We start from the raw sequence: 20,737 nt of genomic DNA, 5'->3' as shown, positions 1-20,737 counted from the left end.
TGGGGCTTAGGATGGGTTGGGGGTCAGTGGGAGGTAATATGGGTTGGGTGGTCAGTCGGGGAGGTCTTGTGATTGGTCGAGGGTCTGCCTAGGGGGTAGCGGGGTGGGGGTGGGTGTGGGCAGTCGGTCGTGTCTGGTGGTCAATTGGCGGTGGGTTTGTGATCAGTCAGGGGGTTGGGGGGGGATAGTCAGGAGAGTGGTGGGGGTAGTTGGAGGGTCGGGAGAGTAGCCGGTGGGATGGAGAGGTAATGGGGAAGGTAATCAGAGGAGAGGGTGGGATGTAGTCGGGGGGTCGGGGCGACAGGTGGACAATGTTGGGGGATTTTGTGGTCAGTCAGGATGTTGGGGAGGTAGTCGGGGGGTGATGGGGTAGTCGAGGTTTGGGAGGGTAGTCAGTGAGTTGGGGTAGTTGGGGCGGGGGTGATGTAGTTGGGGAATGGGGTAGTCGGGGGTCCGGAGGGTAGTCAGAGTGTGGGGGGTTAGTCAGGGCCTTGGGAGGGTGGTCTGGGGGTTCTCATGGAGGGTCGGTTGAGGGGGGCTGAATACCATCGTTACCCTGGAATTAGAAGTGGTTTTAATTCTAACTTTTCTTGAGTAACAATTCTGCTAAGACAGTTGGAAATATCCAAAGTCTCCGATTTAAATCAGAGTATCAGACAGTTCCAGGTGCAGGGTAATTGCCCATCAGAAGCTTGAACTTCCTAGGCATTCCTGTGCGGTTCTTACTTGGGGACTTCTTGGTGGTGGTGTTTGGGGTGGGGGGGGAGTTGGGTCCCCCAGCGCATCTTCTGTGGTACCTCCCGGGTACTACCCCACCAGAGATCGGAAGTTATGGGTCAGTGAATGTATTCATGTCAATGATGATATCGTTTTGGTTTATGAGTTTGTGAAATGTTTCTTTTTGCTAAATCTTATTTTTCTTTTGCAGAGTTCACTGGATAAAAGAAATTGTGGTGGTGGTGTCAAAACAGAACTTTGAATTGATGAATTCAATTATAGACCGTTATGGTCACTCAAGAGTAACCGTTGTTGAAGGTGCACTCACTCGTCACCAGTCAATTTTCAATGGACTAAAAGCATTTGTGGAAAATCAACCTCATACATCTTGGCTGGAGAAACCTGAGGTGGTGATCATTCACGATGCAGTGAGACCTTTTCTAGAAGAAGACATCTTGTTTAGCGTGGCCACTGCAGCGAAGGAATATGGGGTATGTAAAAATATTGTGATACCACTGATGGAACATAGGAACAAGAGGCCATTCAGCCCTTCAAGCCTGTCCCACCATTCAGTTAGACCTTGATTGATCTGTATCTTAACTTCACTTGCTGCCTTGGTTCTGTAATGCCTGGATTTTTGTTAGGTGAAGGTGTTTTGAAGGATGTTTTTCGTGGCTGGGGGTTCTATAACTAGTGGACACAGTCTCAAAATTAAGAAGTAGGCCATTTAGGACTGAGATGAGGAGGAATTTTCTTCACTCAGAGGATGATGAATCTTTGGAATTCTTTACCCCAGAAAGCTATGGGTGCTTAGCCATTGAATACATTCAACAGAGAAATCAATAGATTTCTAGATATTAAATATATCAAGGAATAGGGGAATAGTGCGGGAAAATGGCGTTGAGGTAGAAGATCAGTCATGATCTATTTGAATGGCAGAGCAGGCTCAAGGGCCCGAATGGCTTATTCCTGCTCCTAGTTGATATGTTCCTATATTATCAATCTCAGTTTTGACATTATTAATTGTCCTAGACTCAGCAGCTTTTGGGGTTAAGAAAGTTCTAGATTTCCACTATTATTTGTGTGAAGAAGTAAGGTTCTTCTCTCTTGTTCTGAACTCCCCTACCAGAGAAAATAGGTGCTCTCTATCTACCTTATCATTCCTTTACAAAGATCTGTATTAATGGACAGGCCTGTTGTGTGAGCTACATTGGTACTTTTCCACCCCCTGCTGATTTCTCTTTTTCTCTCCTGAAGGCAGTGACTTGTGTCGAGGTGCAATTCGAGGTATCCCTTCCATCTTTCCTCACATGTCAGCACATACCTTGAACATTAACTGGTTATTTGACTACATGAGCTGTTATAACAAAGCTAGATTCTATCTTCATCCAACCTTCACACTTTCCATCATGGTCTCAAGCGATCATGAGCCAGAACCTTGGATAACTCCCTCCTCCCTTTGTATCATGGGCAGCAAGGCCAATCTTAGCACTCTTATAGCAAACTTGGGATTGGATCAACTAACTTACCAGAGACTAGGCTTTGAGTCTTAGACCTTTCTGACTCAGTATAACATCATGATGTTTGTTCATCAGCTAGTTTGCACATTAGTATCCTCTTTTGACATTAAGAAACACAGATTTTGTAGATAATGGCTAGAAGATCAAAGTAAGCACTGAGACTAATCTATAATAGACCTGTAGAATCTAAAAATTGCATTAAATATAATGGCCCTGAATTGACGTAGGAGTTGTCTTGACCTCCTGCTGTAACCTTGGTGGGAGATCTGTGGAACTCTGGGAGAAATAGTGTGAAACTGGCCATTTATCCAATTCCCAGAGGATTCTGCTGATGTTTTAGTGGACGATCAGGAACCCCTGTGGAAACTCTGGGCCAGTGTGCCCACTGAAATATTTATTTGACATGATATAAGTGATCGTATGCCTGCCAATTTCTTTGACATGGCATAATTGAGCATCGTATGTCTGCCAATTTCTTTGACATACATTACTTCATAAATCTTTGTAGTCTGTAAATTTTTTACAAAGCTGTGCTCATGATCCAGCAGTTCTTATCCAAACAAGTAGCTGAGTCATACAGATCTGGAGGTCGCAGGCTTTGTCAGAGCTAAACGAAGAGATCTCAGCTAGGGGTTAGGTGGTAGAATCTTCGCAATTTGTTTCAGTGCATTGAGTTAGGAAGGGAAATAACTGACCAGGGTTCCCAATCTAGTATTGTATCAAGTGATCTTTGATGAAAATAGCTTTATTTGGAGATCCAGTGCATTATGAACTGGACAGCATTAACATGAGGTGCCAACAATTACAGATAAATCATTGCTACTGATAGTGGTGGATTCATTTGGAGGTGATGGATTGAGATGGTTATCACTAAAAAGGCAGAATGTACAACATTGAGGCATGTTGCTTTAACTGAATATTGGTGGAGTATTTTACCAATATACTAATTGGCATCTGCTGTAGATAATTTCTCTGGTTCAGAATCACATTTCCCTATATTTATTTTTTTATTCATTCATGGGATGTGGGCATTGGTGACTTGGCCAGCATTTATTGCCCATCCCTAATTGCCCATGAGAAGGTAGTGGTGAGCTGCCTTCTTGAACCACTGCTGTCCATGTGATGTATGTACACCCACAGTGCTGTTAGGGAGAGAGCTCCAGGATTTTAATCCAGAGACAGTGAAGGAATGGCAATATATTTCCAAGTCAGGATGGTGAGTGGCTTGGAGGGGAACTTGCAGGTGGTGGTCTTCCCATCTATCTGCTGCTCTTGACTTTCTAGATGGTAGTGCTCATGGGTTTGGAAGGTGCTGCTTAAGAACTCTTGGTGAGTCCCTGCAGAGCATCTTGTAGTTGGCACGCACTGCTGCTACTGTGTGTTGGTGGTGGAGGTGGAGGGAGTGAATGTTTGTGGATGGGGTGCCAATCAAGCAGGCTGCTTTGTCCAGGATGGCATCAAGCTTCTTGAGTGTGTTGGAGCTGCACTCATCCAGGCAAGTGGAGAGTATTCCATCACACTCCTGACTTGTGCCTTGTAGATGCTGGACAGGCTTTGGATCCACTCGGCACTTCTGGCTGAAGATTGTTGCAAATGCTTCAGCCTTTTTTGCACTGATGTGCTGAGCTCCTCCATCATTGAGGATGGGGATATTTGTGGAGCTTCCTCCTCCAGTGAGTCGTTTAATTGTCCACCACCATTCATGACTGGATGTGGCAGAACTGCAGAGCTTAGATCTGATCCGTTGGTGTGGAATTCCTCAGCTTTGTCTATTGTTTGCGGCTTATGCTGCGTGGCTCGCAAGTAGTTCTGTGTTATAACTTCACCAGGTTAACACCTTATTTTTAGGTATGCTTGGTGTTGCTCCTGCCATGCCCTCCTGCACTTTTTGTTGAACCAGGGTTGATCCCCTGGCTTGGTGGTAATGGTAGAGTGGGGGGTATGCCAGGCCATGAGGTTACAGATTGCGGTTGAGTACAGTTCTGCTGCTGCTGATGGCCCACAGCGCCTCATGGTTGTCATTCTTGAGTTGCTAGATCTGTTCGAAATCCATCCCATTTAGCATGGTGGTAGTGCCACACAACATGATGGAGGGTATCCTCAATGTGAAGACGGGATTTCGTCTTCACAAGGAGGTGGTCACTCCTACTGATACCGTCATGGACAGATGCATCTGTGACAGGCAGGTTGGTGAGGATGAGGTCAGGCATGTTTCTCCCTCTTATTGGTTCCCTCACAGCCTGCCGCAGACCCAGTCTAGCATCTATGTCCTTTAAGACTCAGCCAGCTTGGTCTGTGGTGGTGCTACCGAGCCACTCTTGGCGATGGAGGTTGAAGACCCCATCCAGAGTACATTCTGCGCCCAAGTGGTGTTCAACATGGAGGAGCACTGATTCCTCAGCTGAGGGGTGGGGGGTTGCAGTGGGTGGTAATCAGCAGGAAGTTTCCATGCCCATGTTTGACCTGGTGCCATGAGACTGCATGGGGTCTGGAGTCAATGTTGAGGACTCCCAGGGCAACTCCCTCCCGACTGTATACTGCTGTGCCGTTACCTCTGCTGGGTCTGTACTGTCGGTGGAACAGGACAAACCCAGGGATGGTGATGGCGATGTCTGGGACATTATCTGTAAGGTATGATTCCGTGAGTATGACTATGTCAGGCTGTTGCATGACTGGTCTGTAAGACAGCTCTCCCAATTTTGGCACAAGTCCCCAGATGTTAGTAAGGAGGACTTTGCAGGATCGACAGGGCTAAGTTTGCCGTTGTCGTTTCCGGTGCCGAGGTCGATGCCAGATTGGTCTGTCCGATTTCATTCCTTATCCAATTTTCTGTAGCGGTTTGATACAATCAAGTGGGTTGCTAGGCCATTTCAGAGGGCACTTAAAAGTCAACCACATTGCTGTGGGTCTGGAGTCACATGTAGGCCAGAGCAGGTAAGGATGGTAGATTTCCTTCCCTAAATGACATTAGTGAACCAGGTGGGTTTTTACGACAATGGATTCTTGGTCATCATTCAACTTTTAATTCCAGATTTTTATTTATTGAATTCAAATTGCACCATCAGCCGTGGGGGGGATTCGAACCCAAAGCATTACCCTGGGTCTCTGGATTGCTAGTCCAGTAACAACACCACTGTGCCACCAACTCCCCCATTTATTTGTATGGCAATGTAACTCAGGGATGCAGCAAATGCATCCTTTTGCGATCTGGACCAGAATTCATGTCTTTTAAATATGTTGGCTTGTGTGAACCATAATAACACAGTTGACCTAACAACTGAGCTGTTGGCTCAAAAGGCCTGTTTCTGTGCTATAAACTCTATATATGATTTTATGTAAAGGTGAGCACAGGATGAGATTAACTGTTGTGTCTCTGTTGCTGACTCTCAATATCAATGCTTGCACATAAGTAAATGCTAGTACTGGACATGCATGATGCACTAGAAGCTGCACTCCACAGTTCTTCAGGAAGGTAGATGACTGCTGGGAATTTTTTTATTAAAAAGAACAGCAAAGCAGTGCGTATTGATTGACAGGGTTGGGGGAAAATGCAGGTTATTTTATTGATTACATTAGCATCTATATACTGGAGATGATTTTGTGTTGATTTTATAATACAAATTTTTTGTTATATGAACGCTTTCCATTGTTGGTGTCGCTGGAATGTGATTATTTGAGGTGCTTTGGGATGATATTAGAGACTTTCTGGCCGAGTTATTGATGTTAGCTGTGTTATAGGGACGTGCTAACTACAAGGAGAAAATCAGAGAGCAAGTCACATGTTGCTCTCCTGCGGTTAAAGTTTGTACAGACAAGAATCTTGGAACTCGATCACCTTGTTATTTACTTGGCTGTATATGCTGCATTGAGCAGAGAAATGGGAAGAGAAGAAAAAAAATAAAAACAATTCGGAGGTTCTCGGCTGGGAATTGGTATATGCAATTACCCACAAGGGGTGAATGAAAAATTAGTCAGCAAAGGTTTTCGCTCTTACCAGGGTTGGGACACATAAGGTGGTTGGAAAGATTAACAAAACTGAATTGTTCTGCTTAGAACAGACAAGTCAACCAAGACCATTAAACCAGACTATCTGGTCTTTTTCACATTGCTGTTTGTGGCAGCTTGCTGTGCTCCCCTGTTTCCTACACTACAACAGGTGACTGAAGTACAAAATTACGTCAAAAGTACTTTGTTGGCTATATCATTTTTGTAAAAAACGAGATATCAGAAGCGCTATAAAAATACAAGTATATCCTTTCTTTTAAGGAGAGATTTAATAAGAGGTATTAAAAATATAAGAGCTTTTAATAGAATAAACAAGGACAAACTGCTCCAACTGGCAGGATGGCTGGTAACTCAAGAGCACAGATTTAAATTAATTGGCAAAAGAATCAGAGAAGTGAGGAGACATTTTATGAGTTGTTATGCTATGGAAAAGCACTGCCTGAAATGCTGGTGGATTCAATAGTAACTTCTAAAAAGGAATTTGATATATAGATGAATAGGTTAAAAAATACAGGGCTACAAGGAAAGAACTGGGATTGGGACAAATTGGATAGCTCTTTCAAAGAGTTGACATGGCCTCCTTCTGTTCTGCTATGATTCTTGGTTACTAACGAGTGATCTTTGTGGATATGAGGCCAGGACAAGTTTCAACTTGGCTGTCCACTGACTTTGATGGGCTAACACACTCTGTATAAAATAGTCTAGCATGACTCGTTCAGGAGTGGAAGGTTAATGGGAAATTTGGAGGAAGTGTAACAAATGAAGTGGATTAGAGAAATATATGTGGAGAAACTGGAGAAGCTGAGATTATTTTCTTTGGAGCATGGATGACTAAGAGGTGATTTAATAGAGGGGTTCAAAATCACGAACAATTTTAATGGAGTAAATCGGCAGAAGGGTCAGTAACCAGAGGATAGAAGTTTAAGAGAATTGGCAAAAGAAACATAGGTGACATGGGGAAACACTGCCTGAAAGTGTGGTGGAAGAATATTCACTAATAACTTTCAAAAGGGAACTGGATCAATCCAGAAAGGAAAAAAACACAGCGTTAAGGGGTAAGTGCAGCGGAGTAGAATTAATTGGATAGTGTTCAAAGAGCTAGCACAGATTCAATGGGACAAATGGTCTCCTGTGTGGTATAATTTTATGGGTGGGATATTTCCCCCATTGCACGAAGTGCGGGAGCGGTGTGAAAAACAGTGTTGCACTCACCGGCCGCAGTGGCAGGTTTTCGCGCCATTTCGTCCTCTCCCTGCCTCATTAATTATATGCTCAGGAAATACACGGATCGCTGGTGGGTGGTCTTTGATTCACCTGCCCCGCCGTCAGCTCACTGCTTCCTCATTCCGGGCGCCAACCATCTTAGGTCCAACCATCTTCAGCTGCTTCATCAATGACATCCCTTCCATCATAAGGTCAGAAGTGGGGATGTTTGCTGATGATTGCACAATGTTCAGCACCATTCGCAACTCTTCAGATGCAGCAAGATCTGGACATCATCCAGGTTTGGGCTGACAAGTGGCAAGTAATATTCGCACCACACAAGTGCCGGGCAATGACCATCTCCGACAAGAGAGAATCTAACCATCATTCCTTAACATTCAATGGCATTACCATCACTGAGTCTCCTCACTATCAACATCCTGGGGGTTACCATTGACCAGAAACTGAACTGGACTAGCCATATAAATACAGTGGTTACAAGGGCAGGTCAGAGGTTTGGAATCTTGCAATGAGTAACTCACCTCCTGACTCCCCAAAGCCTGTCTACTATCTACAAGGCACAAGTCAGGAGTATGATGGAATTCTCCTCACTTGCCTGGATGAGTGCAGCTCCAACAACACTCAAGAAGCTTGACGCCATCCAAGACAAAGCAGCCCGCTTGATTGGCACCCCTTCCATAAATATTCACTCCCTCCACTACCGACGCACAGTAGCAGCAGTGTGTACCATCTACAAGATGCACTGCAGAAACTCACCAAGACTCCGTAGGCAGCACCTTCCAAACCCATGACCAATACCATCTAGAAGAATAAGGGTAGCAGATGGATGGGCATGCCACCCTGGAAGTTCCTCTCCAGGCCACTCACCATCCTGACTTGGAAATATATCACTGTTCCTTCACTGTCGCTGGGTCAAAATCCTGGAACTCCTTCCCTAACAGCACTGTGGATGTACCTACACCACAGGGACTTCAGCGGTTCAAGAAGGCAGCTCACCACCATCTTCTCAAGGGCAATTAGGAATAGGCAATAAATGCTGGCCTAGCCAGCAACGTCCACATCCCATAAATGAGTAATAAAAAATAAATTTTCAAAATGCAGGTGCACACAGCATTGTCAATGTTGGCAGTCCAGGACTGCTCCAGGGCTGCCAACATTGGCCCTGAAACCCAAGAAGAAAGCAGCCCCCAAATTCAATTATGCATCACAGGAGTGCGTGCTGGATGCATTCGAGGCTCGCCACCAGAGACTCTACCCCTGCTTTGGCCGTAGGAGGTCCAGAAAGGTGACCAATCTGGCTTGGGAAGCAGTGGCAGCGGTGGTCAGTGGCAATGTGGTTCAGAAGAGATCAGCCATCCAGAACAGGAAGAGGATGAATGATCTCATCCTTTTCGCCAGGGTAAGTCAACATTCTCATCACTCAACTCACACACTCACAAGCCCCTTACGCATTCACTGGCATCTCACTCACTGCAAGTGCAAGGGACATCACCACTCACTTTCTCACACACCCTCACATCTCCATCTGGGCTTATCTACTCTGGAGATCACGTTCTCATCTCATCCATGGCTCCCCTCACCACCCTTGCATACCAGGAATCTATACTATCTGCCCAGGCCTGCGTCTTGCTCACACTCTCTCCATTTGTCTTTATCAGGACAAGCTCATGCACAACAGAAAGATGACTGGGGTCATCAAGGTCCTCACAGAGTTTCCGAATCGAGCCATTGAACTGGCCGGAGAGGACATTGACCATGCCTGTGCCAACGGTGAGGATGGCGGCACGTACCCAAGTGAGGATCCTGCACCAGTTCATCCCTTGGACAACCTGTTTTAGAGTCATCTGCCATGCGGTAATTATCACTCCTTTCTCTCATAGACACCTCTGGAAAGCGCCCGATGGTATCCCCAAGCCTCATCTCCAGCCCTGAGGAAACCTGGGATGAGGAATCAGAGGGGTGTACCATAGAAGACCCGTCACAGCGTTTACACCCTCTACCAGCGCAGAGACCCACACATTGGTGTGACCTAGTTTTAGAGCAACCTCAGGCTCACGATCTGGCGAGCATAGCCCACAATCTTGTCCATAGCAGGTGGAGGTAGGGACTACTGAGTTTGCCAACACTTGGAGAACTTCTGGAGGCCACGATTCTACTGAGCACGAGACAGATGATGAGCCTCAGGACTCTGTCCTAAATCGGTTGCTAAAGCTGCAGTTACAGTCAAGGAAAAATCAGGAAGGGATGTCAGCTGCATTCCTCAGGTTGCAGCATACAATGGAGGAGTCTGTCCGCCGTCAGTCTGAGTGATAGTGCTGGCATGCCAATGCACCAAGGTCAACACTGGCAGGTTGGTGACCACCATAAAGACCTTGGTCCAGGATATTGGTCCTGCACTGCTACAGGACCAGCACTCCATCGCTGTAGCCCTAGGTGGCATCCATCAGTGACTACGTGAGAGGGGGATGCGGGGCTCCTAGATCTCACTCTACTTGTCCCTTCTTCTCAAGGAATGAGCCAAGGGCCCTTGGGCACCCATAGGGAGGAGGACCAGCAACTGCACACCCCGGGGCCATCCAGCCAGGTGACTCCATGACTCTCCGGCCGATCCAAATCCCCTCTTTCTGTGACCCCATCACCTCCAGCTCAACAGCCCATAGCAGGACACCCAAAGCAGGCTGGGGCCCTCCAAGTCTTGGTTCTCCAGAGGATGCCTGCCAAGGTCACCACAGATTAAGGGGCACAGCAGCCAGCAGGCTGCCTCCATCTCCACTGTGGACTTCAGGGAAGCATCAAGACGTAGCGATATGCTTAGGAAAGTTAAAAAGATTTAGGAGCACAGCGGTGGCACAGGTGTTCATAACATATATGTAATGTATACAAATGTAAATAGATTCTCACTCATTTCACATCTCTTGTATATGCTTCCTTTTTATGATGAGCTGTGTTGCTGTCAATCAGGTGCGATACAATGGTCCCTCCTCACACTTATTGCACATATCGCTATTATGGGCTTCTCATCTCTGTAGTGTGCTTCCATATCACCCGTGATTGCTATGCGATGCACGATAGGCGAACTAACCTCAAACTGAGGAGCGAAGTGCAGCTTCCCAGGGGCACATCGCTCATATCCCATTGGGAAACACATTGTTTTAACTGCACATCAACATACCCAGATGATCCAGTGTGGGGGGATGATTCTGGTGAGGAAACCTTACAATGACATGCAAAAATATTGAAATTTTTCCCGAGGCGGGAAACGTGGTCCACCATTGACAGCTGGAGTGCATAATCGCTGACCTGGTTTTATGATGCCACAAAACCAATTTTTGGGCTTCTTGCGATATTTTCCACTCCTGTCCACCATGACGCCCGCCGCGAACGGAAGCGGAAAATCCTGGCCTATGAATCTAGAATGGATTTTATCATACTACTCAAGCCTTGACACTTAACCAGTACTTACCAGTTTACCTCATTTGATAAGTTCAAGTTTTCATTTGTTTGCTGCAGGATGACATAGATTGGGACCTGATTATTGAATGGTAGATGACATTTAGGAAGAACAGGAAGTGAGGAAAAGGTGGAGGGGTGGCACTATTAATTAATGATGATATTAGCACATTAGAGAATGATGACCTAAGTTCATGAAACCGGGATGGAGAAGTGGTTTGGGTTGAGATGAGGAATGATAAAAGCAAGAAGTCATTTGTGGGAGTGGGGTACAGGCCTCCTAATTGTAACTACACAGTTACCAAATAAATAGGTCTTTTTCTTGTTGGCAGGATGTGATGAGTGATGTGCCACAGGGATCAGTGCTGGGACCACAACTTTTTACAATTTATACAAATGACTTGGATGAAAGGACTTGAAGGAATGGTGGCTAAATTTGCTGACGACACAAAGATAGGTAGTAAATTGTAAAGAGGATGTAAGGAGGCTACAAAGTGACATAGATAGGTTAAGTGAGTGGGCAAAGATCAGACAAATGGAGTATAATGTGGGCAAATGTGAAATTGTTCATTTTGGCAGGAAGAGTAAAAAGGAAGCTTATTATCTAATGGTGAGAGATTGCAGAGCTCTGAGATTCAGAGGGATCTGGGTGTCCTGGTGCATGAATGACAAAAGGTTAGTATGCAGGTACAGCAGATAATTAGGAAAGCTAATAGAATGTTATCATTTATTGTGAGGGGAATTGATTAGAAAAGTAGGGAGGTTATGCTTCAGTTATACAGGGCACTCATGAGACCACATCTGGAGTACTGTGTACAGCACTGGTCTCCTTATTTAAAGAGAGATGTAAATGCATTAGAAGCAGTTCAGAGAAGGCTTACTAGACTAATACCAGGAATGGGCAGATTGGCTTATGAGGAAAGGCTGGACAGGTTAGGCTCGTATCCACTGGAATTTAGAAGAGTAAGAGGTGACTTAATTGTAACCTTTAAGATCCTGAGGGGTCTTGACAGGGTGGATGTGGAGAGGATGTTTCCTCTTGTGGGAGAATCTAGAACTAGGGGTAACTGTTTAAAAATAAGAGGTCACTCATTTGAGACAGAGATGAGGAGGAATTTTTTTCTCTCAGAGAGTTGTGAGTCTTTGGAACTCTCTTCCTCAAAAGATAGTGGAAGCAGAGTCTTTGAATATTTTTACGGCAGAGCTAGATAGATTCTTGATTATCAAGGGGTGAAAGGTTATTGGGGATTGGCAGGAATGTGGGGTTGAGGTTACATTCAGATCAGCCATGATCTTATTGAATGGTGGAGCAGGCTTGAGGGGCCGAGTGGCCTATTCCTGCTCCCAATTCGTATGTTTGTATGTTTTGGGCGGGTTGTACTTTGCACATCCGTGGTTCACAGAGGCAGCTGCACATGTTAAAGTGCAGCTGCCTTCAGTCAGATCCAATTTTCATTGGGCTGTCTGAAACACCACTATCAGGAGAAAGTCTAAAGTTAGTGGAGTTCTTTGGAGAGGTAGGGTTCTCTTTTGGATCAGTCCAGGTCCACCTTTGGGAGAACTAAGGTGCCCTTTGGGAGAGGTAAGGCATCCTTTGGGATTGTTAAAATTGGACATGAATGTGTGTAAAAAGTGGATAAACTCAGTGGAACTGTCAAGCTCATTGGAGCTGTCAAGGGAACTGGCAAGGGAGCTGTCAGACTGTCAAGGGAACTATAAAGGGAGTTGTCAAGATGTCAAGGGAACTGTCAAAGCTCACTGGAAATGTGAAGCTGTCAAGGAATTTAAATATCCTGGCCTTTAAATTTAAAAGAACAAGCTGGTCTGTGGGTTAAAAAAAACCAGTATCTGCTATTTCACTCTGTTTGTTGGCATAGACCTGAGGGTTTTCATTGTAGGATTTGTGCTACAGGACAGATTTCACAACCTATCATTACCACAGTGGGGTGCCTGTCAGTTCACAGTTTGATTTACAGCTCCAGGTGCTTATAAAGTCTTTGAAGTAGGACTATGAATACCAATACTTGTTATAAGGGATTAAGTGGTTAAAGGAATTTAAATGTAGTGAATGAGTTTTTAATTACTGAGAGCTTTTTTTTAAACAGTGAATTCATCAAAGACACTTAGAACTTTATTTCCTCACAACTTGGGGAAAGGCCAAAGGGTAGTGGGAGGGAGACATGGGTTGGTATGGATGTATAAGGAGCCATGGGGGTGGATGGAGGGTTATATACTTTGGTGTGGAGGAGATGAGGGGCCATGGGAGTTGTGTAGAGGGGCATGAGGTGGCCTGGATGGGGCATGGAGAGTGTTTGAGTTTTGATGGGATGTGAGTTGGTGAGTGCGAGAGGGCTGTTTTTTGGCTTTATTGTTTTTTGCTGCAGCTGCAACAAAGTGCTGGATCACCAAGGACGGCCTTTCTTCCAGCTCGCCCCCTCACTCAGCAGCCCTTGAGCTGATTCCCAACCATTTCCGGAGGTGGGCCCAACTCCCATTACGCCCTGTCCCCCAGAATGAAAATCAGAGCTTCTGGGTGAGTTTTTCAGGAGTTGGGTTCATGGAGCTGAGAATTCTCCCCACTTTTTGTCCCTGGGAGTGAAAATTGTGTTTCAGTCTTTACTTTGCTTCCTGTCTCCCGAACAACACTGTGGGTGCACCTACTCCGCATGGACTGCAGCGGTTCAAGAAGGCAGCTCACCACCATCTTCTCAAGGGCAATTAGGGGGTCGGCAATAAACGTTGGCCGAGCCAGTGACACTGACATCCCGTGAATGAATAAAAAAAATTCTTATCCAGCCTGGACTACATGTGACTCCAGACCCACAGCTAACTCTTGTATTAGCAAACCACTTTGTTTAAGGGCAACAAATGCTGACCTTGCCAGTGATGCTCATATCCCCCCAAAAATTGAACTTCCAATCCCTGGTGTTGCTAGTCCAGTGCCGTAGTCAATAGGCTACTGTATTTGTTGAGTGTGCCGTATGACGCATTAATTGATTTGAGAAGCACACTTTAATTTGATGCATAAATTATTAATAAATTATTAGTTCAAATTCCACCCAAATATAGCTAAGGATTATGTTTATGGAGAGATCTTAAATCCATCTGGAGGAACAGCACATCATCACCTGACTAGGTATTTTACAGCCTTCCGGACTGAATATTGAGTTCAACAACTTTAGATCATGAACTCTCTCCTCCATCCCCACCCCCTTTCCGATCCCCCGTTTTCCAATAATTTATATGTATTTTTCTTTTCCCACCTATTTCCATTATTTTTAAATGTATTTCCATCCATTGTTTTATCTCTACCTTTTAGCCTATTTCGAACCCCCCCCCCCCCCCACCCCCCCGACCCCCACTAGGGCTATCTGTACCTTGCTTGTTCTGCTTTCTACCCTTAATGTCACCATTAGCACATTTCTGAGCTAATATCACCACCGTCAACACCTCTTTGTCCTTTTGTCTGTGACATCTTTTGGTAATCTCCACCTATCACTGGCCCTCTATCCAGCTGTACCTGCCTCCCCCCCCACCCTTAAACCAGCTTATATTTCACCTCTTTTCTATTTTTCCTTAGTTCTGATGAAGAGTCATTTGGACTCGAAACATTAACTGTATTCCTCTCTGCAGATGCTGTCAGACCTGCTGAGTTTTTCCAGGTATGTCTTAAATCCATCTATTCTTTTCTAAGTTGTAAGTACTTATATACTCACGATTTGGCACTTCTTGTCTGGGTCAGAAGGTAGGTACTGTTCTCTTGAAGTGACAATTAATTAATCTTATTCTGTCCCTTTTGTGGCCATTTTGTTTCCCATATAAGATCTTGTTTAGTCTTCTGCAGCTCATTGTGACACATGTCATCTAATGGACTTCCTTTTACATGACTTATGACAGTGCAAAGCTCTAGCCACTATGAAGCAGCTACATTCTTATCCATGCTCTTCCAAGGTTGTTTTCATCCTCTTAGATTGAACTCATTCCTCTCTTTGCATAGTATTTTCTATTGCCCTAACATTAATTACATTAGATTATTGTTATGTACACATTATTAATCTAATCATGCTTCTTCTTTTAATTCTAAATTCAGTTTGCATTGTGGTTAACTACCACATCTGTTTCTGCTTCTACTTTCTTAATCTTATTCTCCTGTTATGGCTGAATTTCCTGTAGCTTTATGTTGGAAAACTGTTGGGCTATGTGACTGGCTGCATGTGCTAACTCAGCCAAATTTCTTTTACCCATCATTCCTGAGTTAGCCATTTTGCCATTGTTTGATGCTAACATCTCTATGAAACACATTTATTTTCTCACAATACCCGTTTAGTGGAATGCATTAGTAACTTACTCCATAAGTCTATTACCCTTCTGTTAAAATTAAGCTCTGACTTCCGTCTTTAATCCTAACTTCCTGATTTTCAGTTTGTGTTGCCTGGTAGGTTAATCTTTTGCCCCAGTGAGCAATTTGCCTAACCCTAGATCAACTTTGTCAATCTCCCATAATAACTTTGAAACCCAGATTAAAAGTCATACCATTGCCAACATAGCAATGTCAGTGCATTTCAAAAGTCGCAAATTCATGGCCTGAATTTTCAGCTTGGCGGGCAGGCGCGATCGGCAGGCCAGGGATCGGCTGGGAAAAGGACCGCTGACCACGATTGGCCCCCCGACTGCAATTTCACAATTGACCAGCCAGCGTGAAACACATGCTGAAAAGCTCAATGTTGCCGGGGTGGGGGCGGGAAGAGGGTGGGCGATGACATCACACGGGTGCGGGTCCAGCGCTGACAGAAAGCCTCCTGAAGGCAGAGAGCTCCCTCAGGGAGCTGAAGACCTGAAACAGCAAAAATAAAGGTTTCAAAAGCTGGAAAAAATGTCCATACATCGTAATCAGTCACCTGAAAATTTAGCTAATGAAAGTGCTGTCCACAGAAATTTATTTAGATTTAATTTCATCACGGAAATCTCATCCCGCCCGTGGATGAAGTTTGATGAAAAATGCAAAGGCTGCTTGGCCGATTCGCCCGTCCTTCAACCGTAAGTTTGGACGGGCTGTGTAAAATGACAGGCAATTGCACCGTTAATGGGCTTAATTGCACTCTTAATTGTTGGCAGGTGCGCTTCCGACTTTTGCGTGTGCCTGCCGACTGAAAGATTGTGCGAGTGCTGGATGACGTCGGGATGCTCGCCCAGCGTCATCTCGCGTGATTTCACGCCTGATCGGGTTGGGCGTGCACCCGTCAATCAGCGTAAAATTCTCATAGAATTGTTACAGTGCGGAAGGAGGCCATTTGGCTCACTGAATGAATATTTCACCTTGTGTCACTCCCCAGCTTTCTCCCTGTAACTCTGCAAATTATTCCTTTTCAGATAACAGTCTAATTTCCTTTTGGATGCCTAGATTGAACCTGTCTCCAAGGCACTCTCAGGCAGTACATTGCTTTTTTACCTTCCCTCTGAACCTCCTATATTCAGCCTGGTGTTCCATATTATCCACCTGACATCTATTATAAGCATACTTTATCTTCTTCATCTTAATCTCTATATCCTTTTTGTCATCCAGGAATCTCTAGATTTGTTTACCCCACCTTTCCCTTTCAAGGGAATATACTTTGACTGTGCCTGGACTATGTCTTTTTCTGAAGGTAGCCCGTTGTTCAGCTATAATTTTTTCTGTCATTTTTGATTCCCATTTATTTGGCCTAGATCCATTCTTCAGCCATTAAGTTGTCTTTCTCCAGTTAATTATTCTTACACTAAATTGTTTTTTGTCCCTTTCCATATACAACCTAAACCTTATGATACAATGGTTCACTGTCCCCCAAAATGTTCTCCTCCCGCTATTTGATCAACTTGGTCCACCTCATTCCCAAGAACTAGGTCCAGCAGTGCCTCCCCTCTTGACGGACTGGAAATATAGACTGCTGTAGAAAAGTAAAACAGTTTGAGATCTTCTGACAAAATAAGGTGCTATATTGGGTATTGTTTTATCAGTTCCTCAACAAAATACCTGGGGTAGCCAGAGAATTGTTGGGCTCATCTATTGTGTCATACATAACATAAGCAAGGGTTACTACACAATATAAGAGCTCATGATGTAGAGGGTAACATATTAGCATAGATAGAGGATTGGTTACCTAACAGAAAACTGAGAGTAGGCATAAATGGTCATTTTTGGGTTGCTTTATGGCACAGTGGATAGTAAATGCTGAGCTGCTCAAATCCCAGAGGGAAACTTGAAACAGCTGCCGCAACTGTTTTGCAATTTGTATTTTATTTTGAGATGTGTGCCTTGAATACATAGAGCGGGGGTGGGGCCCGCTCGCCGACGCGTAAAATGACATTTGATGACATTGGGCAGAACTCCCAATGTCACCCCGTGTCATTTCCATTTTCAGGTCAGTGGGGGCGCAGCCGAATCAGCTGTGCGCCCGCCAACCTGTCAACGGCCTATTGAGGCCATTTAAAAAGTACTTAACATCATTAATGAACCTGCCCATCCAACCTTAGGGTTGGCGGGCAGGTCGGGAGCCCTGGCAGGCTTAAGAAAAAGCGTGAAACCTCATCCACAGGCAGGATGAGGTTTCATGAGGGTTTTTAAATATTTAATAAAGGTTTCAATAAAAGTGATGGACATGTCCCAACTCATGTGACAGTGTCACATGAGGGGACATGTGAGGGAAATTTTGATATTGTTTCTTCAACATTTTTAATTTTGGAGTTGATCTCCCTGAGGCAGCACTTGGCCTCAGGGAGATCTGTGCGCTCTTTCGCGTGCATGCATGAAAGAGCGCACTCCCAGCTGTGGGAATCCCCCCCCCCGCCGCCCCCTCACTGGGAGCACATAGCACTTCCTGGGGGATGTCACGCTGGGCAGGCCTTAATTGGCCCACCCATAGAAAATGGTTGCGCGCCTCCAAGGGCACTGATCGGAAGGATGCTTGCCGGTGTCTGCTCCTGCACTTCCCCCCCGACGGGGAGACAATTTTTCCTCATAAGTAATAAGACTACTGTGATATCAGAGATTTGGAGAAAACTAAATTAAACATTTATTAATAAAAGAAAAGATTACAAGCACATACATAAGTCAACAAATTACTACTATAATAACCCCTAATTAATCTGGCTCCCAGTTACACCTCCAGTAAGGCAACAGTAAAAACAAATAGATTTAAACAAATAGATTTAAACAGAGCCAGGCAAAGCAACATGACACCCTGGACAATGATATTCAAAGTGAGTTTTCTCAGCTTCAGTTCCTGTAGACAGCAACTTGATGCACAGAGGCTGGAGACTTTTCACACTTGTTTCAGATCTTAGAATGTCTTCTCCCTTACACATAGCCTCATCTCCTTTATACATGTTTCTCCCTTTTTAATGCAAATTCCATTGTTCCTGAATGTTTTTGCAACTTTACTTTCCTCATAATATCAATCTTTCATAGTACTAATTTTATCAGTAACCTTTGGGAAAAATAAACACATTTTTTGGCTTAGCCTCTTCTGGCTACGTGTAGCACCTTACCATCTCTTTGAAATTCAAAAGAGCCTAATTTATCTAAAAATGCAAATGTTCCTCACACCTCACATTCTAAAACTTCAGCAGTGTTTACGTATTTAGCATTTCAAACCTAGCTTCCCTGTTGATAACTCAAAGCCTCCAGACCAGCTGTCTCTAATTAAATTAAACCCCCTCCACACACACATACATAGGCCAGAATATTGCCATCATCGTGCGCGGGCGGGCCCGACACGCCAACGCGCAAAATGACACGAGATGACATTGGGTGTGTCCCGACGTCATCGGGCATCATTCCGATATTGCATTCGGCGGGCGCGTTCCGGAGGCAGCTGCGCGCCCACCGAACTTTCAAAGGCCTATTAAGTCCATTAAGGAAGTCATTAACATCATTAACACCGCTGCCCGTCCAACCTTAAGGTTGATAGGCAGGCGAAGAGCCCAAGCGGTGTTCGTGTTTTTCAGGAAACCTCATCCACGGCTGGGATGAGGTTTCCTGAAGGATTAATAAAATCAGTAAATAAATTTTACTAAATTGACAAACATGCCCCAGCTCATGTGACACTGTCACATGAGGGGTCATGTCAAAATAATTTTTCCCTTCATTTATTAAAAAGTTTCAATATGTACTTAATCTCCCTGAGCCAGGTATGTGCCTCAGGGAGATTGCTGCGCACTTTTGCACGCATGCGCTGAGCGCTACAGAACGCGTTTTACGCTGGGCGGGCCTTAATTGGCCCACCCACGTAAAATGGCGGCGCACAGCCGATCGTGGGCGGCGATCGGCTCCGTGCATGTCCCTGCCCGCTGCCCCCCCCCGCCTACCTGACATAGGTAAGATGCAGCCCATACACACAGAGAAACGAATCCAAACCCCATTATTAACCCACTTTTACAATAAATCACAATAATATTATGAAAACTATTATATTTTCATGATACCCTCCTTCCTTACGAGGAAATGAACCGTCATAATTTAAAAAGCCGGCTTCATTTTCTTGACCCATCTTACACTACCTCCTATACATATCTATATACTCACATTATTACATTACCAGATGCATGCATTAACATAACAATGCGTATACAAATTCTTGGTATCAACAGAAATCATTCCAGTCCAGTGTCCAAGTTTTTTTAAATGTCCATTTTTCCCTTTGAGCTTCAAACTCTTGACAATGCATCTGTAATTAGATTTTCTCGTCCAGCTACATCTATCATCTGTAGATTAAATGGTCGGCGGGGGCGCAGCTGAACCAGCTGTGCGCCCGCCGACCTGTCAATGGCCTATTGAGGCCATTTAAAAAGTAATTGACATAATTAATGAACCTGCCTGTCCAACCTTAAGGTTGCCGGGCAGGCCGGGAGCCCTGGCGGGTTTCAGAAAAAGCATGAAACCTCATCCATGGACGGGATGAGGTTTCATGAGGGTTTTAAAAAATTTAATAACTGTTTGACTTAAAGTGATGAATATGTCCCAACTCATGTGACAGTGTCACATGAGGAGACATGTCAGGGAAATTTTGTTTGTGTACCTTTACCATTTTTAAATCTGGCGCTGATCTCCCTGAGGCAGCACTTAGCCTCAGGGAGATGAGTGCGCTCTTCTGCGCGCATGCGTGAAAGAGCGCTTTCCGGCTGAGGGAATCCCCCCCCCCCCCCCCCGCCCGCAAAGGGAGCACATAGCGCTTCCTGGTGGACGTCACACTGGGCGGGCCTTAATTGGCCCGCCCACGTAAAATGGCGGCACGCCCCCAATCGGAGGCATGCCTGCCCATGCCCGCTCCTGCACTACCCCCCCCACCCCCAATGGGGGGAAAATTCTTCCCAGAATAGCCAAAATCTCCTTTGCTCTCTCCAATAATGGTACTTGCCAATATCCTCTTAGCAAGTCAATCTTTGTGATAAATTTTGATTGCCCCACTTTCTCAATGCAATCTTTCAATTGTGGTATAGGATATGAATCCGCTTTTGTCACCGCATTCATCTTTCGATAGTTTACACACAGTCTTTAGGTTCCATCTGGTTTTGGTACCATCACAATAAGTGAACTCCAGTTATGGCATCTAGACTCAATTATGTCATTTTGAAGCATGAATTCAATTTCTTTCTGTACTTGTGATAACTTTGCCGGATTTAATCTGTAAGGGTGTTGCCTTATTGAAGATGAAACTTCCACACACACATTATATATAGCTAAATTTGTCCTCCCAAGCTTATTCCCACAAATAGCTTTGGCTGACTGCAATAGCTTCTCCAAATCACTTTTGACGCTTATCTGGAAGGTAACTCAATATTACGTT

At 44.8% G+C, this 20,737-nt stretch overlaps 1 protein-coding gene across 1 annotated transcript in view; it reads left to right on the top strand.

Moving 5' to 3' along the window:
* The window catches only part of crppa (CDP-L-ribitol pyrophosphorylase A), a 487,012-nt gene that overhangs the window by 12,046 nt on the left and 454,229 nt on the right, over nucleotides 1-20,737 (top strand). The window contains exon 2 of the mRNA XM_078535079.1: nucleotides 929-1,208. Coding sequence (XP_078391205.1) covers nucleotides 929-1,208 — 280 coding nt within the window. The remainder of the gene's footprint in view (nucleotides 1-928; nucleotides 1,209-20,737) is intronic.

This window comes from Cetorhinus maximus, chromosome 3 (genome assembly GCF_964194155.1).
Source record: "Cetorhinus maximus chromosome 3, sCetMax3.hap1.1, whole genome shotgun sequence".
NCBI classification, from domain to species: Eukaryota; Metazoa; Chordata; class Chondrichthyes; order Lamniformes; family Cetorhinidae; genus Cetorhinus; species Cetorhinus maximus.
The sequence above is the reverse complement of the archived record's forward strand: the minus strand, read 5'-3'. Positions and strand labels throughout refer to the sequence as shown.